Raw genomic sequence first — 25,973 nt, forward strand, 5'->3', positions numbered from 1 at the left:
GAGTGTATGGGCTGCGCGTGGTAGAGGGCGAACTGTGGGTTCTGGGAATGTTGGGAGTGAGGAGAAAGGGGGGGTGGGCAGCCCACCACCATGTTGGCGTAGCGACCCGGAAGCCCATGCTGGGAAAGCTGGGAGAGATGGGCCAGCTGCTGGTGCTGGACGTGTGTGGGGCCAAGCGGTGGGCGACAGGACAGTGGGCCTCTCTGTATAGTATGAGGGGGCACGCCTTGCAAAGGAGGGGGGACAGTTTGGACGTGGTAGCGATGGTGATGGTAGTAGGGTGGTGGTGGCTGCACGGTGCCCGCGTGACAGTATTGTGCATGTAGGGCCTGGATCTTGGAGGGCCCCCCCTCCAACTGGCACAGAGATGAAGGGGAGTGAGGAGGGGGCCCTCCCGTAGTCGGTGGGGGGACAGGTGCGGGGTAGGGTGGCCCCGGTGGAATAAGGGGCCCCGGTGGTTTGGCGCGTTTGCTGCCGAATAGGGACCCCAGGAAAGAGCCACTGTTGTTGTTGCTCCCCCCAGGGCCGCTCCCCACTCCTGCTCTCTCTACACTGCTGGAGACTCCCCCAACTCCTGTCCCAGCAGTGGTGTGTTGCTGCCCCGGCCCACCCCCCACCCCCGTCCCGGGGCTCAGGATGGGGCGATGAGGCCGGTAGTCTTCTGTTCCGTAGCAGCCAGGAACCACACCTGGCACTGGGTAGCGCTGGTGAGGCTGTGGGCTGCTAATGATGGAGCCCTGGGAGGATAAAGTATCATCATAGTTTAGATGAATCACTGAGGCATGCAATTCAGTCTCTGTGACGACTTACATTATCACACACAGGAAACATCTGTATCTGGAGCTGAAGGTAAGGACATGCTCGGGCATTTTTTTGAAAGCACACGGCCATGCAAAAGGTGTAAAGGTCACTGCAGGCACGTGCACACCTACACATGCATGTGCACGCTGACACCCACGAATACACACACATACAGACACTGAGCATGCTGAGGAAGGTATCGACTCTTTATTTATAGCTCTAGTAAAGGGAAATGCAGGTCTGTTAAAGGTTACAGGTCCACATCTACCCAAGGAAACTTACTTCCATGGTACTGTCCAGAGAACCAACACTGTTCCTGCGACCACGTTTCCCTGCACCCCACCAGGAAGAGTCAGGTTAGCAAAGGGTGGAAGATCAGAAAGTTTCATAAGTTTGTTTTTGCGTTGTATGAAAAAGATATAAACTGCATAAGCTGCATCTGAATGACAGTGATAAAGTAGAACAAGATGTAGCAATACGAAGCAGAGAAAGAAATTGTTGTAGAAGCTCGGTTACCCTATCCAACCCAGCTGACAGGAGGGAAATGGAGTTGACCCCATCGCTGAGGTGTTGTTGTCTCACCTGTCTCCGATAGGTCCCTGAGAGATGAGCTGAGCGCCGTGCGTTTGAGACCCTCTCCCGCTGAGTAGTTGTCATCAAGGCTGGGCCTTCCCAGAGTGCCATTCACAACATCACTCTTCACACCTACACCTCCTCCAACCACACCTCCAGTCAGCAAGCTGGGCCGCATCACACCTTTCTGTTTCTCCAGCTCCGCTGTAAATAAAGACAGGCACAGGGGAACTGAAAATGAGATGGAGATATGCATGAGAGGATCTCTAACAATAATAATCCACACACCAACAAACACTGTCGCTCTATTTCCTCATAAACAGAACCATTACTGTAATCCCTGCAGAACATCATTACACCTCCTCAAAGTTCAAGTTCACAGTAATGACCAGTAGATGGGGTGCTTACACTCGACTCTATATTTCTCCATCTCCTGCACCTCAGCGATACTCTCCCTGAGGTCGCTGACAAAGCGGGTGCGGTCCTGCTGACTGGGTGCCATGAAGACGATAAGCACCTTCCTCTCCCCACCCAGGACAGCTGAGGTCAGACGGATACCGTGAGGGTAGTCTAAGAGATGCAAACATGGGGAAATGAAAATCCAAATGAATTACCAATTCAATCTGCATGGCATGATATTACATGTGTATTTTATTAATATGGATGACAATTTAAACAAAGGCGTTTTTTTATCATAGACTCAGAAAATGAGGGGAAAGAATTATTGAAAGAGAGTTAAGAATTAAGTGGTTTCTCACATGAGTTCTGGAACATGTGGACTTGCATCTCAACCAAAGGGAAAGATTGTCTGAAACTATACGTCACTGAGGTTTTCTTCTTCTGGAAGATCTTGGTCACCTGATGCGCGGCATGGATAGGAGAGGGAGGAATTAATTGCTACTGACTTTGAACGTCGGGCCGACATTTTTACAGGGCCCAACCACTGACATTGATTACTTAATAGAAACATATGCCGTCTCTTAGAAAGTGATGAAACTGAGTCTTACCACCAGAAGGTCATTAAAGAGGAAGACCTCCCGTTGATGCACTCCTGTCCTCTGAGGTCTGTTAGGGTCCGGCACTTCATAGAGCTGGCAGCAACACACCAGCCTACGGTGGGGAAGGGACAGCACCTATACAAACACACAAACAGTCTAATAAAATATTATCAGATCTCTTCACAAGTAGTGAAGACATACCCTGCTATAACATGGCCCTACATGTCGCCTTGTCCAGTCACAAAATGGGGCATAACTCCAGGCCCTGGTTACAACACCATCAATAAACCATGTTATGATTTGAAAATTTGACCCAGAAAACTCACAGGCTTCTTGCCCACAATGACTCTCTCCACCGCCTGCACTTGGGACACATGGTCATCATTGGTCCGTAGCTCCCACTTCTGAATGCGCTGGTAGATCCCAACCAGCAGGTCCCTGGGTATATCCTGACCATTGTCTACTCCTTGGATGGAAACAAAGAAAAGGAATGATCAGGAAATGATGACATTGCAAGTCAAATGCTTTTATTTTATGCAAAAATATAATCCAGTGAAATTTACAGTTTTCACACACAAGAGGGAGCCAGATTCATAAGCAAGCCAGCAAAAGCACTGCAAAAATATACACCTTGTTAATTTAATGGGCATGTTTTCATACAGACATCATAAAATACATATCACAGTTTAGATATGCTAATATATGTATTGTAATTTATCCAAGACTCTTATATATCCGTATGTATACTTTTACATATACACAATGTGTAAAAGTCCCATTACACTTTCTGTGTAAAAGTGTATAATCCATATTCAAGGGGACTATTACACATAGTGACCATACAAAATTATGTGTCTAGATATCCAAGACTACAACATGTTACATCTTTGACACTCTTTGGTATGTGTTTTATGATAGCTTGTATTTAAGTCTCCATTATTTACACAGAGCAAGTTTTTACAGTGAATGTATAGTGTTTAGCAGCACCTCTCAAATTCTTGATGAAATCCTCTATTTTCATTTTCCTCTCGGCTTTGACATTCGGGCTGTACATATCTGTGTTGAGGAGGATGATGGCAAAGGCCAAGATGAAGATGGTGTCGGGGTTTTGGAACTGGCGAACCAGGGTCGGGTTGCACACACAGTACCTCTGGCTGCATGAGGGACAGAAAAATATATTTGAATATCAACTTTTTGGTTTTGATACTGCAGTCAAAGTAACTGGAATTCAGTGTATCTTCTGCAAACACGCAGCCCTCTCCCCACAGTAAACTCACGGTGTCCAACACATACAAACCTGAAAGCCTCTATGAGCCTCTCTACTTTCTGGGCCTCTCCTTGAACTCTAATCTGAGCCTGGAACTTCCTCAGGGCGTCATCCAGGTCCATACCTGAGAAGTCCATCTCATCCACCACACAGCTGAAACCCACGCAGCAGAGGTCACAGTCATGCTAACGTTTCCTATTCCACACCATGGAAACCCATTCAACTGTCCATATACAGTAGATCATAAGTCATGATGTCACATACCATTACATACCATACTTGTGTTCCCTTCCCTTCCCCCATGTTATACAAAGTCTTCCAAAAATCGTACAAATGATCTCCTTCATTCTTTCTGTCTCCCATACTCACTCTAAAACATCCTTGTTGAATTGTTTCTGTCGGTTTCCGAGGAACTCTCCAATCATCTGCCTGCTCAGACCCTTCCTCTCCAGGATGAAGCGAGCAATCCCAACTGGGGTGTCCGATACAAAGCCTCTCTCTATCAGGTACTGGATCCCTTTCTCTGGCTTCCTACGGCCGGTGAAAAATAAGAGAGAAACTTTCTTAGTAACTTTCCAAGGTGAACTGTATGATCACATTCAAGATCGTTATTGAAGTACTTATTTTTGCATATGTGGCATCACAGGAATCAAAGGTACTCCTGAGTATTAATATCAAAAGCATCCTCGCAGTCTTACTTGTTGAAGAGGTTAAGGCCAATGCGGTACTGGCGTCTCTGCACCACATCATTGTTGAAAGGTGGAGAGTCCCAGCTGTGGCGGCTCTCTCTCTGGTAGGTCTGCTTGCCCAGAGGAGGCAGCGGCTCCCGCAGGCTGTCCTGAGACGAGGAGCCAGAGCTGCAGTTGACCGTCTCGTTGGAGTTGGTGGTGGAGTTGAGCGAGTCGTTGTCTCCGTCGGAGCAGCACGGCTGCTCCAGACCCCCGGGGGGCAGAGCTGTGGAGGAGGAAGAGGACAGAGGGGTGGTGGGGGGCTGCTGGGGCGAGGAGGAGGAGGAGGGCGTGTCGGGGTACTGATGGTGGTGGATAGGGTGGTGGTGATGGTGGTGGTGCGCCACGTGGTGAGGGATGTGCGTGGGTATGGGTCTGCCCGGGGGTCGGGTCTGACCCTGGGCAGCGGCTGTGGAGGAGGGGCGAGTACCTGTGTTGGGGGAGTGTTTGAGGGTTCCCTGCGGGGAGCCGGTGCCTACTCCAGGCTCCTGCTCATAGACCAGCTGTCTGCTCAGAGAGCCGCGGTCTGAGCGGTCGCTCATGTCCACCGAGCTGTCGCTGGGTGGCTCGATGGTGAGGAGGGGCAGATGGGCGCCCCTCAGACGATAGTCCCGACACTCGGTGCAGGGGGTGCTGCGACGACTGTTACTGCTGCCCCCTCCCTCGGTGTCCCTGCTGTCCTCACGCCCGCCAACACCACCGCCGGGGCCCCAGTACTCCGTGTCCGTGCTGCTGGGGGCCCGGTCCAGGGACAGCGGGGAGGAGGGCATGCAGTCATCCATGTAAAGGGTGACGTCGCTGTACGAGGTGGCCGTGCTGTCCCCATGCATGCTGAGTCCTCCTCCGCCACCCCGGGCTCTTTCTCCCAAACCTCTCTGGGAGGAGGGGTTGCTGCTGCTGCTCCACACACACTCCCCAAAGTCCTCGCTGATCCCCCCGCCCTCTCTGCTGCCCTCCTGGGAGTCTTCGCGACCCGCGCGGCAGGTAAGGGCGTCGTCTATGGAGTCAGCTAGGGACTTCACCTAGGAGGAACACACAGGGGGAAGACTCAGTAGGACTGAATGTACAGGGACACTTCCAGTTCCTTCCTACTTGAGCGTCCATGACATTATAATACATGTGTTACATGTCTGAAATAGTTTGTGTGTAATACTGTAGGTCTTTACAGTAATATGACGGTTTTGTTTCCCATCAATTAGGCACTGATGCAACGTGATAGTGTTTTTCCATGGTTCCTTCATAAAACAGTGTGTCACCAGCTTTATCTTGAGTGTTTTTGTTGCAAGACTTTGAGGCATGGTCCCATCAGACAAACAAAAACCCATAATGAAGTTACCTGTTTTGAGAAGGAGTCCTCTAAGTGGGTGTAGTCTCCAGGCCGGTCTGTGTCTGGGGAATGAGGCGGTCCGATGGCCACGCTGTGGGTGAAGTTGGTCTGCGTTTGGGCCTGCTGCTGAGGCTGGCGCTCATCAAAGGAATACTGCAGTCTCATGTTGGACAGGATGATGCGGCGCGTCATGCGACTCTCGGAGGCGGAGCTTCGGAGGCGCTCAAAGTTCTTGTTCATGCGATACTGGCGGAAGGCCGTCTGAATGGTTCTGGCTGCTCTGCGACTTACGAAGGAGCCACCGTACTTTCTCTCCAGCATTTCCACCTGGCAAAATGGAGAGGGAGAGGACATGAGAATGAGGAGGTAGACTGATTAAACACTCTGTCTGGATGTCTTGCATCCATGAACCCCACTGAAAGGCATCCAAAGAAAATTTCCTTTTTGCTGAGGCTCCTGATTTTTAGGAGACATCAAAGAACACAAAAAACGCAACACAACCCCTCTAACCAACAATATCCTCAGCAATGATACCTTCTTATCCTGCAGGTCTGTTGAGAGCTCATAGCTGTCTGAAAGAGCCTTGCATCTCTTGTTTTCCTCTTCCTCTTGTTTGCGGAGGGCCAGGCTAGCAGGCTGGTGCCGTGTGCGCAGTGCCCAGGCCAAGCTGGCTGAGCTGGAGGCCGCCACACATGGAGGGGCCCTGGGGCCCGGGGGAGCGCTGCTGCTGTCACTGTAGCGCTCTGAGCCGCGCAGGTAAGGGGTCTGGACGTAGGAGCTGTCTGTGTGGGTGCCCGTCTCCGGACACTGGGAATCCCCTTCCACACTAGAGGAGGAGAGGGTGAGAGGTTATTAGATACCAGAGTTCAGTATAACTAGATATGCAGTGTTAGTTTTGAGGAGCTCACAGCTGAGGGACTCACGTGTAGACATTAGAGCGGCGAGGAACTAACCATCTCTTAGTGGATCTCATTTGGGAAGAGTGCCAGACACAGCGATATTAGAACGATAGACTTATATATTCTCCAGTATTTCTCGGATAAATATACTATTACAACCTGTTAGATTATGCCAGTTATGACAGTGCCCTCATGTAATGGGAACAACCCTCTCAGTCATACCTCAAACAATAAAATATCATGTCATATTATGTCATCAAAATCGTGTGGAAAGGTCTCTGCCCTCTATCTCTCCTCCTCTTTTTGACTCAAGTTCAAAGCAAATCCCAGGAAGAGTTAATATACTACTGACTTTAGCCAGGCCTACCAGTGTTTATGCCCCCTCTCTCTCTCTCTCTCTCTCTCTCTCTCTCAGTCTCTGTCTTTCTCCAAGTCTCTCTCTATCTCACAAGCACACACTTGAGCAGTCATTAGCCACTAACACACTCCGGCACTGCCACATACCAGCAACACCATACTGACAGGAAAGACCAGGTTGTTATGTTAACAGCCGGTGTAAAACAGCCACCTGCAGCTCGAAGAACGCTATGAAATTTTGTCAGACAAAACGCATGTACAAGACATCTCCTCCCACAATCACTGTCACTCAGTCTTTCTATTAGCAACCAACTAAGACTTGTAACCAAAATCACCAGTGGAATTCAACTCAGTTCTTCCCATTTACAGTGAGCATAACAAGATAATCCCAAAACTTATCAGGTCTCAAGTAAGTCCAAAAATCCTCCAGCGTCCTGCTAAGTATTTTTGCCCATGACAAACATCCACACAGAGTCAATTAGTCAGTCTTTGGTTTGGAGAACAACTGCAGTCACATGCTCCTTCCTACATTTCCTCTCAGTCTTAGCCGCACCCCCTCCTGTCAGCTGTGCCCTGTCCCATAACAAGGCAGAAAGCAGAAAGGCAGGATCAGGGATGTGTGGGAGCCAGCCAAGTTATGAAGAGGCATTTACATTCAGCACATGAAACAGGCAAACCTTGTGGCAAACCATTCCCGGTGTGGTTTTCACGTTTTGCATTGTATAAGCCATTAATGCGGATGAAAATAGGACTGAGACTGAGACGCTGTTGACTTTATAAGGCCATATTGCTGTGAGCTGTGACCTCCTCCCTCTCTCCATACGCTGTCGCTGTTCCGTTGAGTAGCAGGGATTTCCTGTGTTAGTGTTGAGCTGGTAGAAGATATGACAACAAGGAAGAGGCTTAATCGAGAACAAAGAAACAACTCATAGGGATTTTAGTTTGTTGCCATGATGATGTTGTAACTGATACCTAAATGGCAACACCTCATGTTGAGGCCCATGCCAAGATCTGGAATATCAGTGGAGAGAAAGAGGAAAATGTTTTACAATGCACGCTCTTTCAACAGGACATCCTGTGCCTTCAAGTAATGCATGACCTGGCTAAATTATTGCAGAGTCGAACAACAACACCAAGAGCCCCTCCATTATGTTGCATAACACAGGATCGGGCCCAGTAATAACAAGGCACAACTCTGACATCTACAGGAGAGTATTATCACCACAGCTCAGTTCAGAGAGTTTGCAGTCTTTGTGAAAGCAAAATCCATGTATTTAGATTCATAACCAGGGAATTAATCACTGCATTAATATCTGGTGTTTGTTATAATTACATATAATAACATTTTGATCAAATCAATAACTAGCAACGAGTTATTGTATACATCTCAACCGCCTCTTAAAAACCTTTTTTTCCTTCATGTAGCATCGTTTATCATTCCTCCTCCTCTGCTCCTTAAATAGAGAAACTGAGAAGAGGGAGGGGGTTGCTTGGTGACGGTTGCTGTGGGACCTTTGTGGGCGGTGAGGCAGTTGTTAGGAAGAGAAGCGTAGTTGCCATGGCAATGTATTGACTGTTATCACCGTTTAGGTGGGTGTCGAAGATGCTCCACAGGTTGTGAATGACAGTCATGATAAGACTTGTCTTGCTATGAAAACAAATCAAATATCACATTATATCTGTGCAGCGTAAACCATAGAGATACAGCATTGTCTAAACTAGTTAGTTGCATTTCTGAAAAAACAGAAACCTAAATAACCACATCTTACTTGCTAGGTATTTACATGCTGTCTTGGACTGTATGAATAGAAAATCCTGTCTCCTTTAGAGCTGCTCAAGTTGCCCCTTTTAAGGAATGGAAACTAGCCACATGAGTGTCTCTGTCGAGTGCCAACAGGTAGAGACAGACAGGAACACAGCCTTACTGTAACTCCCCGCCATGCACATCAGCAGGAGCAGATGGTATTTTCATTCAACGGGCATCATCGTCATCATACTGAGCTGAAGCCAGAATACATGCCACTCAACATTAGGGAGCCACGAGCCTGGTTTCATATATTTGTGTCTGGATATCCAGGGCTAACTCTTTAAACATCCTGGTCTCATTTTACCCCTGCATCTTCTTAGGCCCCTTCTCCTAATTTCAAATCTCATTAAAAGGGAAAATCCGAAGATATAAGACACTTCAGACTTGTGAACATGAACAAGTGTCTCCTAAAGTCTAATCCCAAAGAGTTGGTTCTACTTCCGGTGAATGGGAGACCAACTATGTGGCTGCTGTGACAGTATCCACAGTGATTTTCACTTTTATAAAATCTTAATAAAACATTATAGAGTCCACAGTCTCCAATTCATTGTATATGTGCAGAAAATATCAGAGTCGAGGCTTGATTTTCTTCTTTTGAGCCTTGGGAGACAGATATTCATATTTAAAGATACATATTAAACGGCCCAAGATCATTAAAACAATTGACACAAAATAAATGAAATAATACGAATTCTGTTTCAGCATGGATTCTCCCTGTGTACGGCCCTACATCCCACCTCCCAGCGAGCATGAATTAAACATGACTTTCATTTCATTTTGCCCGCAGCAAGAGTGCGGCAGTAATAAGCGGTGAGAGACAAGGTGAGGATGATATACGAGTAAAAAGTTTGTTGTATAAAACATGAGTGCGGCCATATCGCAGCTGGCATCTGGACCTCATTACTTATGTAAGGAACCCTGTATTCCTGTTACAGTGCCATGGAGAGGTTCTCTCTAGCGGCTCGCTCATGAGGACCAGCCCTGAGTTTCGCTACCTGCAAACATTTAATTGGAGCTGAAACAGATGGTTGGAATCTAATAAACAGGAGAGTGACCGCTGACAACATGAGAAGAATAGAGGAAGTGGGCAGAAATTGAGAAGAGTGGCGCGGGGAGAAGGCGAGAAGTGAATGGAGGTGTGTGCAGCGAAGTACAGTGTTAACTCCATGCAGTCCTCTGCCTCCTGTCCCTCTCTCATACATTATTGATGTGCTGTCAGTGCATGTGTGTGTGTCTGTGTGTGTTTGTGTGTGTGTGTGTGTGTGTGTGTGTGTGTGTGTGTGAAAGAGCCAGCAGTAGGTCTGACGGTGCCATCGAACCCACAGCAGGACATGGAGACTGGGAGATTAACTTCTCTGCCGCCTGCCATGGAGAAGCCAATAATTGTATTGATCTGTCTGTTAACTCATTTCTGACTGACCACAGACACACTCATAGTTATCTCATATCCCTTCTCCTCTCTCTCTCCTAAACCTTTGTGTCAGTTTTACCATTCGTCCCCATGCTCTCTCCCTCTCCCACACATAACCCATGTAACACAAATGTGGAATGTGAATAGTAAAAGGAGCATCAATCCAGACAGAAGCTCTCATCTTGAAATGGAGATTCCCAACATACAAGAAATCAAATAATGTTCACCATTAGCCTACTTGGGGAACTTGAACTCTATTGAACTCACAAGAAAAGAATTGCAGCCAAACCGATGAAGGCCGGAGTGTTAAAAAACTTTCCGTTCGTCATGAAAATAAATCTTATGCTGAAATACGTTGTACTCTCTTTGTCAACTATGATCCCGTTCTTTTGAATGGCCAAACTGAACGGAAACAATCAAATCATTCATGGGTCAGATCGCAGCATTCCTCTGCCGCCAACACACTAACTGTGAGCTTCCCATCACACACACACTGTTCATTTCATTTTTTTTTTGTCCCAAAACCTCAAGTTCAAAACTCAAACAGGCTTTGTGGTTTTGGTAGAGCGTTGTCGGCACAGGCAGATAATATACTCTGTGTCACTTCATGCTGAACCCAATCAAGTAATCGGAGAGATAAAAGCCTGGTATTATTGTATTGTGTGCATGGCTGAAGAGTGACAGTTGGAAATTGGCACTGCGGTTCTGCTAGGGCTTTGTAAGCATGTACATATCAGATACTCTCTGTCACTGAGCCACATGAGAGAATGAAGAGATAAAAGTCTTGTATGGCTGTATGTGTTTCCTCAGGAGCGACACATGACAGTCGAGCAGGTTGATCGGTTCAACTTTGAAAGGTATGTGCTCCGTCATCCAAACGACATGTCACACTCTGTCACACCATTTGTTATCACACTTTCTCCTTCCACTTCATTTTCACCCCGCCCCATTTGTATCTTTAGAAAACATATGACATGTGTTGGACTAACTGTTGCCTAAAGCCCCTCACTCACTATCACCACTGTTCACTCAACAGACACAATTTACCTTTGGAGGCTGTCTTGCTATCTGCCTTAGTGGCTCAAAAATGGTTCAAAAGGTCACTTACATCGTATCTACATACAGAACACAGACTAGAGATATGTGGAGATTATGTTCAAGAGCTCTTACAGACCACATGTCATGGGCACTACATCACTGCAGTGTGGCAAAGACTTTCAGCGGCAAACACTCGAGTGCAGCAAGTAAAGTCACACGTTTCTGGTATCAAACTAAATGACAGTTTGCAAGTTAAAGAAAAGTGGAAAAAATGCTGAGTTCTTACCATGCTGCTACTGTCAGAGAAAGGTCCCACACTGACTGGTGGAGCGTGATAACAAACACACCCTCTCTCTCCGCCTCTCTCTCTCTCTCTCTCTTTCACACACACACACACACACACACACACTTTCACATTCGCTCTTGCTCACCCTGCAGAGCTGTACAGGCTGCATTCTTGACAGTCTTTTGACGGCTATAAACTTCCCTCACCCGGCCCATCCTTCTCCCCTCCACCCTCCCTGCCCCAGTTCAATGACACGCACTTTTATTACACAATACTAAAGCAAACAAACACACGTCACAACAACACAGCTGATATCAGGAATAGACAGAGAGATAGAGATACACGCGGAAGCAGTGCACTTCATTTATTAACGACTGGGAGGAGGCAGGCAGAATATCTAAGTATTGAGATGGATGTTGTTGCCTCTTTTCCTGTCAAACCTCACTTCTGAGGGAAAATCTTAATTTATGGTTACCTTTGCTGTACTGCATACAAAAATGCAACTGAAAGTGGCACACTGGCAACTCACTGACGCAGTTGAGATGGATAATATTGCCTTTAGTAGGAATGGACATTGGAAAGTGAGACAAAATCAACGTAGATGAAATGGGCTTAGAGGGAAAAACTTGAAAAATACCACTGGTCACAATTGAAAGAGGTGCCCATCTGTACTGCATGAAAATATGATCATATATAGCAATTTTATGTAATGTGTAGTATTATGAACTCAAAGGTAAGATAATTATGCCCTGTATTGTTCTGTAGTCTGTACTGCTGTGCCATGTGTACTCTATAAGAAGTGCCTAAGTACTGAGGATTGCCTGAGAAACAACAGTATCGTTGCTGTCAGGTGAAAACCTTGTAAGTCCAATTTTGATTTTCATGTTTTACCTTCAACTGGAGGATTACATGCTCCTCTATAGGTTGAGAAAATTCTACAATCCTCGTATTTTTCAAAAACAAAAATGCATCGTCGTCAAGCTATGAACAAGGTTGTTCCTGAAAAGTTGACATTTTGGAGACACCAGGTTTTCACCCAACAACAGCAATACAGTGTCAAGTAAGTTATGTAAGATACTGATCGGTGATATTCACATCCATGAAATAAAGATTATGTGCATCATACATTCAATATGTGTGTGTGCTGGAGGTGGTTATGAATAAGGTGGGTGTGTGTGTGAGAGGAACATTCCAGTACGACTGAAGCAACACAAAGCACAACGATATTTACACATCAAACAATTCACTTGCAGACATCCTTATCACTTCAAATGAAAGAAATGAAATGCCTTCAGCAACTAGAGATCTTTATTCTGGTTATAATTAAATTAACAAGATAAATCTGAATAAACTCTTGAATAAACATGATTCAACATACTGTATGTAAACAGACAAGGGAATAAACAGCAGATATGTATGAACAATCAAAAGTAATTATGTTAAACAAATCACATACAATAAATCTCTTTAAGTCACATAGGAGCCTAGCTTTTCTAACATTGAATAATGGTGGGAGACGGGACTGTGTAGCAATTTGCACAGATAATAAATAGTGACTACTGAGCACATCCGAACTGACATGACTCAACTAGTACGTCCAAGATAAGCATGAGTGTGACAGTAATGAGCAGACAATGGTGATGCATCCTGACAGCTTGATATGGCTGAGAGTAAACAAGAAAACAGTGGAGAAAACAGAGTGAAGACAACATCAAGATTCTTTAAAATGTAAATCAGTGGAGAAACCATATGATACATGAATAAATCAATGACACCACAAATACTGTCACAGTGAGACTAGAAGTTGCATGCATCTCTAAAGACTTCTATCTTCCAGCTGAAAGCCAGCTACGCTCGTTGTCTTTTTTAGCACACAGTGAGGTCTCCGTTTTCTGGCAGTAAAGTGTGATAGTCTTTTCACAGGTAAAGTGACTCGTTGTGCGGCCAGTCACACCTCGGCTCATCGAGAGGAGGGGCTACTGCAGCCTGAGGCAGGGCAACAGAACTGATGGGCACCCTCATCCTCATCCTCCTCTCTTGGGAAGCAACACGGATGAGTCAAGAGACAAGCAGATAGACAGACATATAGACAGACAGACAGAGGCAGAGCAAAACAGAGAGAAAAAGAAAGAGGAGGAGGACAGAGAGTGGAAAAGAGTGTGAGACAAAAAAGCAGAGAAAGCAGAAAGGCAAACTGGTGGAAACTTGACAGGTAGAGTTAGCGAGAGAGGGCTGCATTTTCAGTTAAAACAGGGATAACAACTGAGATGAACAGAACAAGCAGGCATCTTCATCAAAAAAAACAAACAGTGTTTCCTGTATACTTTGGGTTCAGTGCTTATGGATATTGCGGCCTGTCAGCGCCATTAGATGGCAGTGTTGGAGCATCCTGCGCTGATGTGTCTGAGAACATCAGCTGTTAGACAAATGAGAGAGGAGAGAAAGCGGGTGAGAATTCACCAGGTTCACTTGTGACTCAGTCCACCTCAGCCCCCTGTCTTATTGAAGACGACTGCTCTCTCTCTCTCTCTCTCTCTCTCTCTCTCTCTCTCTTTCTCTCTCGGTGAGGAGCTGTGCCTTCTTCAAGCTGGTAGAAAAGGCCTAACTCCCACTTAGTCACATCTGTGAGCAGTAGCAGACTAAAGCACAGGCTCCCGGTAAGGATGGAGAGGAGAGGAGGGGAGGATAGCGACACTGGAGATGAAGTGGGAAATAGTATTCTGAAGTGGTTCAAGTGACACATGTATGGAGGCAGACAAGGGAAAAGTGTAAAGAAGGTGGCGGTGACAGTCATGTGTTCATGGACGGGCTGCTTTGTGGGAAAGAGCTGTTGTGATCTGGGGGTTGATGGCAAGCTTTGGGATTCTTGCAGGTGACTTGCAAGGCTTCTTATGGAGGTTTAAGGTCTTTTTTTGGGGGGGGTGGGGGGGTTACTCACTGTACTTGAGGCCCTGTGGCGGCCCTTACCTGTCCTCCTGCTGTAAGCTTTTGTCAGTGGAGGGGCAGCAGTACTGATGGAGGCTGACGAAGCTGTGAACAGTCAGACTGGTGGGGAAGAGAGTGGCATAGGCAGCGCTGGCCGCCGCAGTAGGGGTGGTGGGAGCAGAGATGGGCTGGCCTGAGAGAGACGGCGGCCTGACACTTGACAGGAAGGAACCAGAAACGGAAGACACACAGAGACACACGGAGAAAGCAGAGAACAGACACACAAAGAGTCAGCGCAAAAAAAGCAAAGATGAGAGAGAGAGAGAGAGAGAGACAGACAGAGAGAGACAGCATTGATTTGAGGCAGCACATTGAAAGTGACAAATCATAGAGTGGCAATGGTAGCGCGAGGAATGACACACGCAGTCAATAGGAAACAGGATAAGAGGTAGATGTGTGACAGTTTGCACAGATTGCGACGACACCGAGGCGACTAACATTTAGTGGTGACAAACCTTAACAAACAGTGCAAGCTTTGTCGAAATCAATTCAGCTCCTGACAGACAGCCTTAGCTTGTGCCTATACGTGACAAGGAGCAAGGGGAGTAGATACGTTACGATACGATACGATACGATACGATACGATACGATACGATACGATACGATACGATACGATACGATACGATACGATAGACCTTCATTTTAAAAAAAAGAAATACACATCATACACAGGGTAGACGCAGCATCACATTGAACATAAAACACGTAATCACACTACACTCAGTCAGGGTAGTTAAATGAGAGAGAGGGGATTTATATTCTATAAATTCCAACTACTCTAATGGATTATATAACCCGCTATCAAACTGGACTACAGAGTTCTCTGGTGGATCCTGTATGAAAATGTGAAACCACTCTGTGTAATGCATGCAAAAGTGCACATGCAACACAAAAGCCTCTCTAAGTCTTTCGACTAGCCCTCTACTCTGGCTAGAAATTAGAGTTGTTCCGTTCTGCAGAATGTGAGTGAGCAGCTGAAGGGTGAGCAGTGGTTGAGATTAGCATGTAAATGGCCGGCTTCTCACTGGAGCCAGCTGCTGTCAAGGACACACAGTCCCTGTCATTTTAGCGCGGAGACACACTGAGAGGGGCAGGGGACGGAGAAGAGGGAGAGAGAGAGAGAGAGAGAGAGAGAGAGAGAGGGAGAAAGAGAGAGAAGAGGGAGAGAGGGAGAGAGAGAGAGAGAGAGAGAGAGAGAGAGAGAGGGAGAGAGAGAGAGAAGAGGGAGAGAGAGGGAGAGAGAGTTTTATGGCCAGTTGTGCCACCTGCAAGATAAGACAACCAAATAGGATCTTATGTATTATTTGGTGTCACTGAAAAAATAAATGTTTGCACTGAGGAAACCTGTTTTTATTGGAAGCTAGAGGCAATACCCTATTCATCCTACTGATTATGTAAATTGAAATACAATTTATGTTTGACAGGGTTTCACATTGAATGACCAAATCTGAAGGTGGCAGGGTCGGAAAAGACATCAGTGCAGCACATTGCACAGGGTGGTTAGCAAGAGTTAGGGGTTTCCAACCGGAGGAGAATGAGAGCAGTTAAAAAATGAGTGTTTAAGAATATAATCATGTAGGAGGAGCGCTCGTTTGCTTAGCGCAGATGATAAAAAGTTCCAATTAAATGAGAATAACCTGTCAGCGGCTGTTTTAACGGAGGAAGAAGAAGAGCTTCTGGTTCATTCCTATTTATAGAGATTACATGGAGGTTGTGCGTGCCTGGATAAGACGGGTTTTACGCTGAATTTGAGGGCACGGATTCAATACTGCCCTAATTAAAGGCTGACACACACTAATATGATGTGACTCCTCAATGTTCCTTCATGTCATCGCAATACATTCGCAACACAGGGAAGAGAAACAAAATAATAAAAACAAAAATAAAACACATTGACCTGTTCAGCTATGGATGAAGACGTGAAGAGCAGCAGAGGTGCGGTTACGTAAGACTGAGCCATGCTTGTGCACACTGTGTTGTCCTACACTGCCAAGATTTGTATTTTAAAAGCTATTGCCTCCTGTTAAGACTATCCCCAGCGTGTGAGAAGTGTTGACAGCCTCATCTAGGATCTGATTTGTGCTTCATGAGCATTTATGCCTGAATCCCTGAATACCAAAAAAAGACAGACGTACACAAACAAATGCGCGCTCAAACACACATACACACACAAAATGCCCCTATCTTCCCCCTCCTCCTCCTCCTCTTCCATAGAAAAATAAAACACACACGCTACCCACACACCCTGCTGGTGTGTGCCCACTGGAATGTATGTGTAGCTCCCCTCCCTCCCTCTCCCTTTTTCTCTCATTAGCAGGCACACAGAAGAATACACATGAGAAGACAAAGAGGGAAAATCAAGAGGAACGTGCCAATATGGCAAAAACATAAATCAACAGACCATAAGGATATCGGTGAAGGGCAGGAGCACCGAAAGTCAAGGCTAAAACAAAAAAGAGGCACATCGAGAGAACGTATGAGGTGGTGTGTATTTAAAGCGGTGAGTCTCGAGGCCGGAGGGAGGAAGAGGAGAGTGGGAGGAGAGAGAGCTACATGAGAGTGGGAGAGGTTGAACATGGAGGAGGGCAAGGGTGAAGATAATCAAGAGAGGTGGAATGGAGGGAAGACTGATGGAGAGAGGGGGAGGAGGAATGCGAAATGGAAATAGGATGTGGAGTAGCGGTTGTTGTGAAGAGAATCAACTACTTCCTCCAGCTCGTACAGTGGCAGGGGGGTGTCAGTGTGTAGGTGAGTCTATCTATAGAAGAGCGGGGAGAGCGGGAAAACGACTCACACGCGGCGATTCCGGAAAGACATCACGTGCGCTGTCATAGCCGTCTTTTTTCGGCACGCCTAACCACCTGTTTCATAAAGCAAGCCCACCTGACAGGCGCACGGTCGGAGAGCGCTCACCGTTCTCCGTACATGATGCTGATGGTGGAGCCTAATCTACCCAAGCCTCCAGTTCAGCCGTGGTACGAGCCACTTCAAATCTTTGGTTTCGCCGATCTCGCCCATTGTCTACAGATGAGCGTGTGGGAGCGCATTGCGTCATACCACCTCCAGTGTGCGACCCCCTGACTCCTGCTGACAAAGAGAGACGTTTGATAACCACACTGCGCTGTGTTGTAGCCCAAAGTTAAGTTGTTTTTTCATACCCGCCCCACCATCCCCCCCCAACCAATACCCCCCCCACCCCCCACCTCCCCCTCCCTCCCCCCCACTTCCCACTCTGAGCGTGAGTCTCCTGCTGCTTGGCAACAGTGCGGACTGCCTGTGTGGGCGTTTGGCGCTGAGTGCCAGGCGAAAGCGCTGACAAGGAGGGGCACAGTTACAGTTACGACTCGACTATGCACACCAGCACCTGCTGTACCCTGTGAGTTTGTGTGTGTGTGCGTGCATGTGTGTGTGCGCGCGTGTGTTTGATTTTAACATCGGCTATGATTCACCCAATCAAAAAACGATTAGACTTCATTTGAAGGAGATGGGGGAGAGGCGATGAAGAAGGACTAATTCAAGGAACTGATACGCCTGTAGATCACCAAAGGGACATTCTGTCAAGTCTGGAACAGATCCTGTTCATAATGCATGACTAATAGTCAAAGGTACGCAGCTATGGAAGCTGTATCCCAACTTTTCAATGAAAGGGGACCTGGAACCTGTGATAAAATACCAAACACCACTCATCTGTCTTCAACACGTCTCCTCCATCCCCATCTATCCATCATTCAATCCTGCTTCTGTCTTTCACCCTGCTCCTGCTCCCACTCCTACCCTCTCTTCTCTTCACTTCTCTCCCTCTCTCTATTCTATGTCTCTCGCCCACAGAGTTCTTCACAGAAGAGCTCACAGCGTTCCCACGGTAACCAGTCTCCCTATTCTGCTCCGCAGAGCGTGCACACGAGTGTTTGACAAACATCCCGCCTCAAAGTGCCACTTATCTGCATTTGAATAGGAAAGAGAATGAATAAAGTAATAGCTATAACGGCCCCAGAACCGGGAAAAGACTGCGGAAGAGTGTACCTGTACGAAAGCAAATCCAAAACTGACACAGTAAATGGCGGAGAGAGTGTTTGCACAAGCTGTGGAACCGATGTGTAAAACTCCAAACACTACGCCAGGGGTCATGATTAGATCCACAGTGATGTTTAACCCGCTGATGAATGGGCAGCAGGCTTAGATCACAAACCCTCCTCCGTCCCCCTCGTTAATAACAAAGCAAGAGTGCTAATCTCTGCTCTAATTTACCGTGGCTGTTGTTTGGGCACGATCGTTATCTGCACACAGCTGCCATTTTAACAGAGCAAATGAGTAACGGAGGGCCACGGCTGTTCCGAACTGTCTACTGATAGGGGACAAGAGGGGGGAGAGGAGGAGGGAGGAGGAAGGAGGTTGTGTCAGGGTGTTTAGCTTCCCCCCCCACCCCTGGGTGTAGGTGAGGGGAGCTGGAGGTGGAGGGAGGCGGACAGAAATGCAATATTGTAACTACCTTGGGGAAAGCTTTACAGTTTCCACAGCAACCATATCTTTCGCAATACTGTAGAATCCTGGGCCATCGACATTTCACTTCCTGTGAAGAACTTTACTCTGCATCAGTGGCATTCACTTGTCTCTTCACCGCTTCAAGAAGGATATGCGAAGGTATGCGCGGATAGACACTTAACTGTGTATGCTAAACACAGAATGGTAGCCATGTGATGTGAACGACAGAGGGAAAGCCATGTGACGCGTGTCTCAATAAAAACAAACATGTTCGCTCAGACCTGAGGAGGCACATAGACCGTGTGCATGGAGCGGAAAATCCTGAGTGTCTCATTGTGCTGAATATGACCATGTGCAGAGAGAGCCAAGGTCATTGGTCTAGCCACTCTGGAGACAGGACGCGGGCGCTCATGTTTCATTGGGCAACTGAGATTTGACAGCGTGTGACCTCGTAAATCCTGAGTGACACGTGACTGAATGCAAATATAGTCCTCAATATGGGAAAAAATATGATGTACTGTATGCACATATGAAGCCGTGAACACTCACACTGCACTCAGATTGGGTGACTGGAAGGATAAAAACACCACCCACATACATTTGCCTCCCACACACATCCATCATTTAAATTTACGTCAAGCAAAACCGCATCATGGTAATCATTAGCAACATTCTTCTTGGACAATATTTTAAATTGTAAGAATTCTCATTGGCCGGGCTTAATCTACTATATCTTATGAAATAGACAATATAGAGAAGGGAGAGCTTGAACTGCAGTTGCAGCTTCAGGATATTTTTTTCTAGAAAGTCATGGCGAGTCCAGAGAGAATAGATTATCTTCCATCACATCACACAGACTGTGTGCAGCAGGTCAGTATAGGCTCAGCTGAGCTTACCCACACATTTGCCTGGGGCCGACATTTTTTCTCTAAGTTGTATCTGCGCTATCCTAGCTACTATATCATCTAGAATACTATTCAAAATGCCTGAATCACCGTTTATCAAGCTCTTTGTTACCGTGAGGGCACAGAAAACACAATCAATCATCTAATCAGTGAAGTTATATTCCTTCACTCAACAGAAGGAAAAAAGAGAAGGGTGAGGAAGGAGAAATGAGGTAGGAAATGAGAGAGAGAAGAGCACAAAAGTAATTTCTGCAGCTTCTCTGAGTCATATCTGCAGCAGTGGGAAACAGAAACAGCGAGGGGGAGACAGAGTGAGTGTGTGTATGTGGGTATGTGAGAGAGAAACAGAGAGAGGAAGAGGGGGGAGAGAGAGAGAGAGAGAAAGAAAGAGAGAATGTGTGTAGTGTAGAGCTATACAAAATTAGCAAAATTTGCTTCCTGTGAAACAAAAGCCTATTACCATTCGCCACGTTCCAAAACAGAATTAACGCCAATTCAGAAAGCGGAGAAGCACATCCCCGGCATGCCCTGCGTGGAGAGGGAGACGGATGGAGGGAGGACAATGACGGAAGAAGAAAGAGACGAGCAGACACACGAGCACCTTCACGCTGCTCTTTTGAGCTTATGCACACTCCCACCACGACAGGGAAAGTGAAGCGAAGGAGGGGGAAAAGATAGCTAAGGTCCTTTTGTCGGTGTTATATAATACTGCTCAGCGCATCAGCAACACTCGCTCTGTCGCCGAGACCTCCAGCTGCCCCGGCTTCTCGTCCTATGGAGCGAGCCGCATGTATGTGGAGGCAAGCTTTCACCCATGCAGCGAGAACCGTCACATCCCTCCAGCTATGACGGTCTGCAGGGTCACATTAGCTGTCTAATAATGGACATCCCAGGTGATCTCCTACACACACACACACACTCACAAAAGAAGACACACACATACACACACATGCACACACACACACACACACACACAGCAGTAATTATCACCCCTGGGCCAGCGGTAATTATACTCTGGTCACACTAATTAATCTCTCATGCTCCTTCTGTGTGCCTCCCTCCCTGTTTCACACATTGCGTGCACTCACACACACTTACTCACACAGGCACATACATTATACAGAGATTTGCACACACACACACACACACACACACACAAAGGCACGCAGACTTACATGACCTATCCCAAAATAACAACAAAAAACATCTGCCGCACTCGCACTGTGCTGTGGCGATGCCCTCGATGCCCTCGACGCCCTTCTCAGAGCAGGGACTTGACGTCAGATATCATTTAACCGCAAGGCCTCAGACTCACATTGTTTACACTGCCATTAACGGGAGGGAAAGGGACAGAATAGGGCGGTTATTTGGGACAGCTGTTTATGGTGCACCGTTGGGAGAGGACAGGAGCTACTTTGTTGCGATGCGGTTGGCGCACGGCTCAAAAACGGCGACACAGTTTATTGCGTTTCCCCTGTCTGGAATCAAACGGTACGTGAGGCACAGAGAACATAGGGCAGCGATCAGGAAAACCAAAACTAATTGGACAGAAACAAAGACAGATCTCTAAGCCTTGCCTACTCTGCCCCCCACTCTCCTCTCTTCTCTCTCTCTCTCTCTCTCTCTCTCTCTCAGCCGCTCTCTCTCTCTCTCACCCTATTAACAGATGGCAAATCAGTGTGTGTGTTCCACCTTTTCTCTTTTAGAGCGAGGCATGCTGGGATAAGGTCGCTCGCTCGCTTTCCTCCCCCTTGTCGTCTTTTTTCCTCTCTCTGTCCCTCTCCCACACCTTCCTTCTGTCTCTCTCTCGCTCTGTGATCTGAGCCATATTTAGAGTGGCATGGGCACCGAAGAAGAAGAAATTCATGTTCTTATCTGAACCATTATCAGAGTAGAGGTTTTGTCACTGACCCAAGCGAACAGGCCAGTGTTGGGTTAGGCTGAGTCACCGCCAGACAGGGACAATATGGCTCTACTCTTTATTAAATGTGACACTTCATATGATCCGCTTGTCTGAGTCTGGATCCAAAATCAGCTGCGATCGCTACACGTAATTAACAAGGGAGGATCGGCAAGATCTACATTTGCAATTCATCACTGCGTTTAACACCCACATAAATAACTAATATGTGCTTCTGTCTAATGACTAACTCGCCCCATGGGATGGGGGGGGGGGGGGGGGGGGGGGGGGGGGGGGCAGAGAGGCAGAGAGTGGAGGAAAAGACAGCTCTAATCAATAGGGGATTTGGTCAAGTCTGAACCAGTCATTGATGAGGGGATTGGGACCTTAAGAAGACAGACACAGGGAAACCATAAACCATAATCCAACTAAGTAATAATTGCTAAGATGATTATGTCTTGAGACATTTTATTGCATTCACAAGGGCCAATGGTTTCTGTCACTAAGAATGTAACACTACATTTCACTATGGTCCTTTTCACATGAATTGCTGCCTACTCACAAAGCTTAATGCTTCCAGAACAAAAGCAGTCTCTGTCGGCGCGTGCGTGCTTGTGTGTGTGCGTGGTAAAGCAAAAAGGAGGACAGATTTACTTGCTGTTTGCCAAAGCTGTGTTTGCAGCACTCTTCAGGTCAACCTTGAGCTTCAGTCTTTGGGTAAAAACTCTCTCTTAGAAACCAACCAACCTACAGCTCAGAGTGACTAGCAAAGAAAAACACACTTTTAGCAAATAGTGGGTGGATTTTTCATGCAAGAGGGCTTCACCGGTCCAGAAAGTTCAAATCAACACAAAACAGAGCCATAACCCTCCTACTTGGACCAGAGTTTTCCTCTGTACACTACTATACAACTCCTACGCACCTCACATAATCGACCAAAAACATCCCCTCGCACAAATCAAATCCCCTCACAAACAAAATCAGCACACACACACACACACACACACACACACACCATGCTTTAAATGGACACCTTGAGCATTTACACCAATCTACCCATAATCCTCCAGCACTCAGCATATTTCCTCACAGTGGTGTATTAAAATATCCCTTCTTATGTTTAGCCCCATTACTGGGAGGATTAGCTCTCATGACTGGAAAGTCATCTGATCCATACAGCCTGTCATTATATGGGTTTACCTTATCAAACGTTAGATACTAGACTTCTGTAGACCATGGTCACCACTACAGTTCCCAGCATCAAACCTTAGTAAGCAGCAACATGAACAAGATCATTGCAGCTCCTGTAAGATGAGATGAAGCCACACTGATCATCCCTTGTTGGCTCCTGGATCAAGCCAACAGAGGAGGCCTGTGTTGCAGTAATAGAGAACTTACTTTCTGCGTATGGTGGAACTGGTGTTGGTGTCTGTGCTGTCGGTGCGTTCCAGCCTGTCTCGGTCTCGCTCGGTGGTAGAGGAGCCGCAGGACAGGCCTCGGGTCAACCTGGTGTGGGTCCTCCTCTCCCTGCTGGGCACAGGAGTCGGGGCCGCTGGCACCGCTGTCGCTGGAGCCGGCGGGGCGCTGCCATTCCCACTGCCGCTGCCACCGCCGCTGCCCTGATGGATGGGGAGGGACAGCGGCTGGCTGTGGTTCTGCTCGGGGGGGTCGGCGCCGGCGGGCCGCGGCGTGCGCTCCAACCTCAGGTCCTGGTTCTCCTGGCTGACCCGGTCCAGCTGGCCCTCCAGCTCCTCGATGCGCCGGCGCTGGGTCTCCAGGAGCTTGGCCTGGCTCTCGATGATGTTGTTGAGCTCCAGGAGGTACTCCACTGCCCGGTTGGGGCTCTCTGGGCTGGTCTCCATGGTGGGAGCCCTGCCTCTAGGGTATCACCACCGCCGCCACCACCGCGGTTTCGACCCCGCAGGGCCAAGATCCACCCCCCCCACCAGCCCTGATGAGTGGGGGGGAGGGAGGGACGGACGGGGGCTCTGGTGATGAACTATGAGTTTCAGAGATTCAGAACCAGGAAGTCACAGAGATAAAGATGTAGAGAATTTCAGAAAGACTACATGTCCCCAAAACTTAGGGCAGAAATGAGCTGATTATAGTCTCTCAGTATCCATTAAAAATGTTGCAATGCCAAGAAGAAAGTTCAAAGTTCAAAAAGAAGGTAAAGACACTATTGATTGTCTGATTTCCTAGAGTCATTATGATCATCCTGTAAGACCATGCCGAATCGGCACAGTGCAGGTCCAGAGTTTGGAGCATCATGTTGGATTGGAATTCATCAACCAAAATCTTAAAAACAGAATGAGATTGGTTGAGGAAGGGGATGAGGTAGGGAAGTATGAACTAAGATTTAATATCATAAACACCACTAATGAACTTCCAGCATTGCTTCTCCAACTCTCTGAGCAACTCCACCTTACGAAAGAAACGGAGGAATAAGTGGAATATCGATCTACCCGCTGACTTTTGACATAGTGCCCTGCTCATCAACTTAAACCGAGTTGTGATATCAGTTTTGGAGCCACGTTTTGTTTCATTCAAAGACAAAGCAGTTCGTATATTCTTTCCTAAAATAGATCAGTCATCCTCTTGCCTGCTCGACATACGGGGGAAGGGGGAGAGGGGTACGGGGGAGTGATGCTCGTTATGATCTACCACTAATTATTAGGCTCTGTCAATCATTACATAACACGGAAAATTCTGTTCCCTCCCACGTTGAATATCCCCGCAGTCTATCATCGTCGCTTTCAACCCATGGCTTGATGTGTCTTTATAAAGCACAAAGTAAGCATGACGGGCGGTTTACTAATTTCATCCTCGAGGTCCAAACCCTCCCCTCTGCTCCGGCCAAACTACATCCAAGTGACTTAAGTTCAGTTTATTTCCCAAAGTGTTTCCCCCCTCCCCCCCCAAAAAAAGACTGCACAGTTTACCTCCACGTCACGCATCCATAAAGAATGATGAGCCACAATTTGAAACCTCTTAAGAAAGTCCAACAACTATCTAGATTATTTTTGACTGTCCGAAAGTCTCAGATATGCATAATCACTAATATTCATACTTTTACGCGTGCCGCTTTTGATGCTAACCTCGATGGTCTAGACAAACCGGTTGCATCCTGTCCCACCTCTTGGAAATGAGTTCCAGATAGATTAAAATCGGTAATCCATGCAGGAATACAGCGGTGTCTCCTTGATGGTGGCGCAGAAACACAGAGAGGTTTCACTCCTTGCGCGTCTGAACTGCAATGATGCGTGCGCCTTTTCCTCAGGAGCGCACCAGTGTCAAGCCAGCCAGAATGAATAATGGACTTCCGCTCAAAACTTTCAAAATAAAACTACTGAGCTGCTGATGGACATCTGTTGCAACGTGTTTTGAGTATTAAAATGTAGGCATACTTAAGTGAAAATAAAGAACGTATTTGAAGTGAAATCTATAGTAGCCTAAATGAAAACAGTTGTTATTTTTCCCATAATTTCCTTTTCACAGCATATAGCCATATAGGTCTATGCAAGATACAGTAGCCTATTGCCTATACAGGGTTGCCAAAAAATCGCAAACAAAAACACGTAGCCTATACTAGACAACTTGGTGATGTCTACAACCTTAAAAAGTCAGTTTTAACCCATAGCAGCGGGACAAATTGTCCTTATGCTATAGAATATAGCCATCAGGACCAGTTATCAAGCCGACCTATTATTTTGAAGGTAAAATCACCCAATTGTTCTACTTATTCTGGCTATCTGTGGCTGGCTTGACGCAGCTCAGGATCCCTGCTGTTCCAGAGCGCCTTTGAGTCCGGAGCGCACATGTAGACAACAGTATGTAGCCTATAGACTATGATGCAAATACCTGAAACAGTGAATTTGAACTAGTGTTACAGCCTATTCTGCTAAAAAATATTAATATTCCCCCATATTTAAGTTGGAAAGATTGATTTGAAGTCTTTGAAGTTTGTGTAAAAAGTGAATAAGCAGCACTGCCGTGGCTACAAGTCCACCTCCTGACTTGAAAGCCAGTGCGCCTAGTTAAATACGGATCAACAGACTAGAGCTGGAGTTATTATTGCGGTGATATTTTGCGTCTGAGCTGACATGAATTGAAGGATGCGGCTTAGGACAACATCAGCGAGAGAAAGACAGGCCTCAGAGCGACGTTATTTTTAGTGGCATTACTTAAGTGCTCATATCTGAACTGAGA

General features: G+C 46.8%; 2 protein-coding genes across 4 annotated transcripts in view; one reads left to right on the forward strand and one right to left on the reverse strand.

The window, feature by feature from the left end:
- Positions 1–582: 582 nt before the first annotated feature.
- Positions 583–11,512, reverse strand: iqsec2b (IQ motif and Sec7 domain ArfGEF 2b). 3 transcript variants are annotated; one of them, XM_078288558.1, is made up of 13 exons: positions 6,618–7,073; positions 6,229–6,520; positions 5,704–6,021; positions 4,338–5,389; positions 4,009–4,170; positions 3,670–3,792; positions 3,360–3,526; positions 2,699–2,838; positions 2,382–2,507; positions 2,133–2,232; positions 1,783–1,944; positions 1,384–1,578; positions 583–737 (listed from the first exon to the last, which is right to left on the reverse strand). In XM_078288558.1, the coding sequence occupies exons 1-13, from the start codon at positions 6,665–6,667 to the stop codon at positions 724–726; spliced, it is 2,901 nt and encodes a 966-aa protein (XP_078144684.1). In that variant the 5' UTR covers positions 6,668–7,073; the 3' UTR covers positions 583–723. The 3 variants fall into 3 exon arrangements, with proteins under 3 accessions (XP_078144684.1, XP_078144685.1, XP_078144683.1); XM_078288559.1 differs by lacking the exons at positions 583–737; positions 6,618–7,073 and adding exons at positions 744–1,133; positions 11,493–11,512; XM_078288557.1 differs by lacking the exon at positions 583–737 and adding an exon at positions 744–1,133.
- fam110a (family with sequence similarity 110 member A) overlaps positions 7,797–25,973 on the forward strand; it is a 141,791-nt gene continuing 123,614 nt past the window's right edge. Inside the window, exon 1 of the mRNA XM_078288560.1 lies at positions 7,797–7,810. The gene's annotated coding sequence lies outside the window, so the exon portion shown is untranslated. The remainder of the gene's footprint in view (positions 7,811–25,973) is intronic.

The sequence above is a fragment of the Centroberyx gerrardi genome, chromosome 14, assembly GCF_048128805.1.
Source record: "Centroberyx gerrardi isolate f3 chromosome 14, fCenGer3.hap1.cur.20231027, whole genome shotgun sequence".
Taxonomy (NCBI): Eukaryota; Metazoa; Chordata; class Actinopteri; order Beryciformes; family Berycidae; genus Centroberyx; species Centroberyx gerrardi.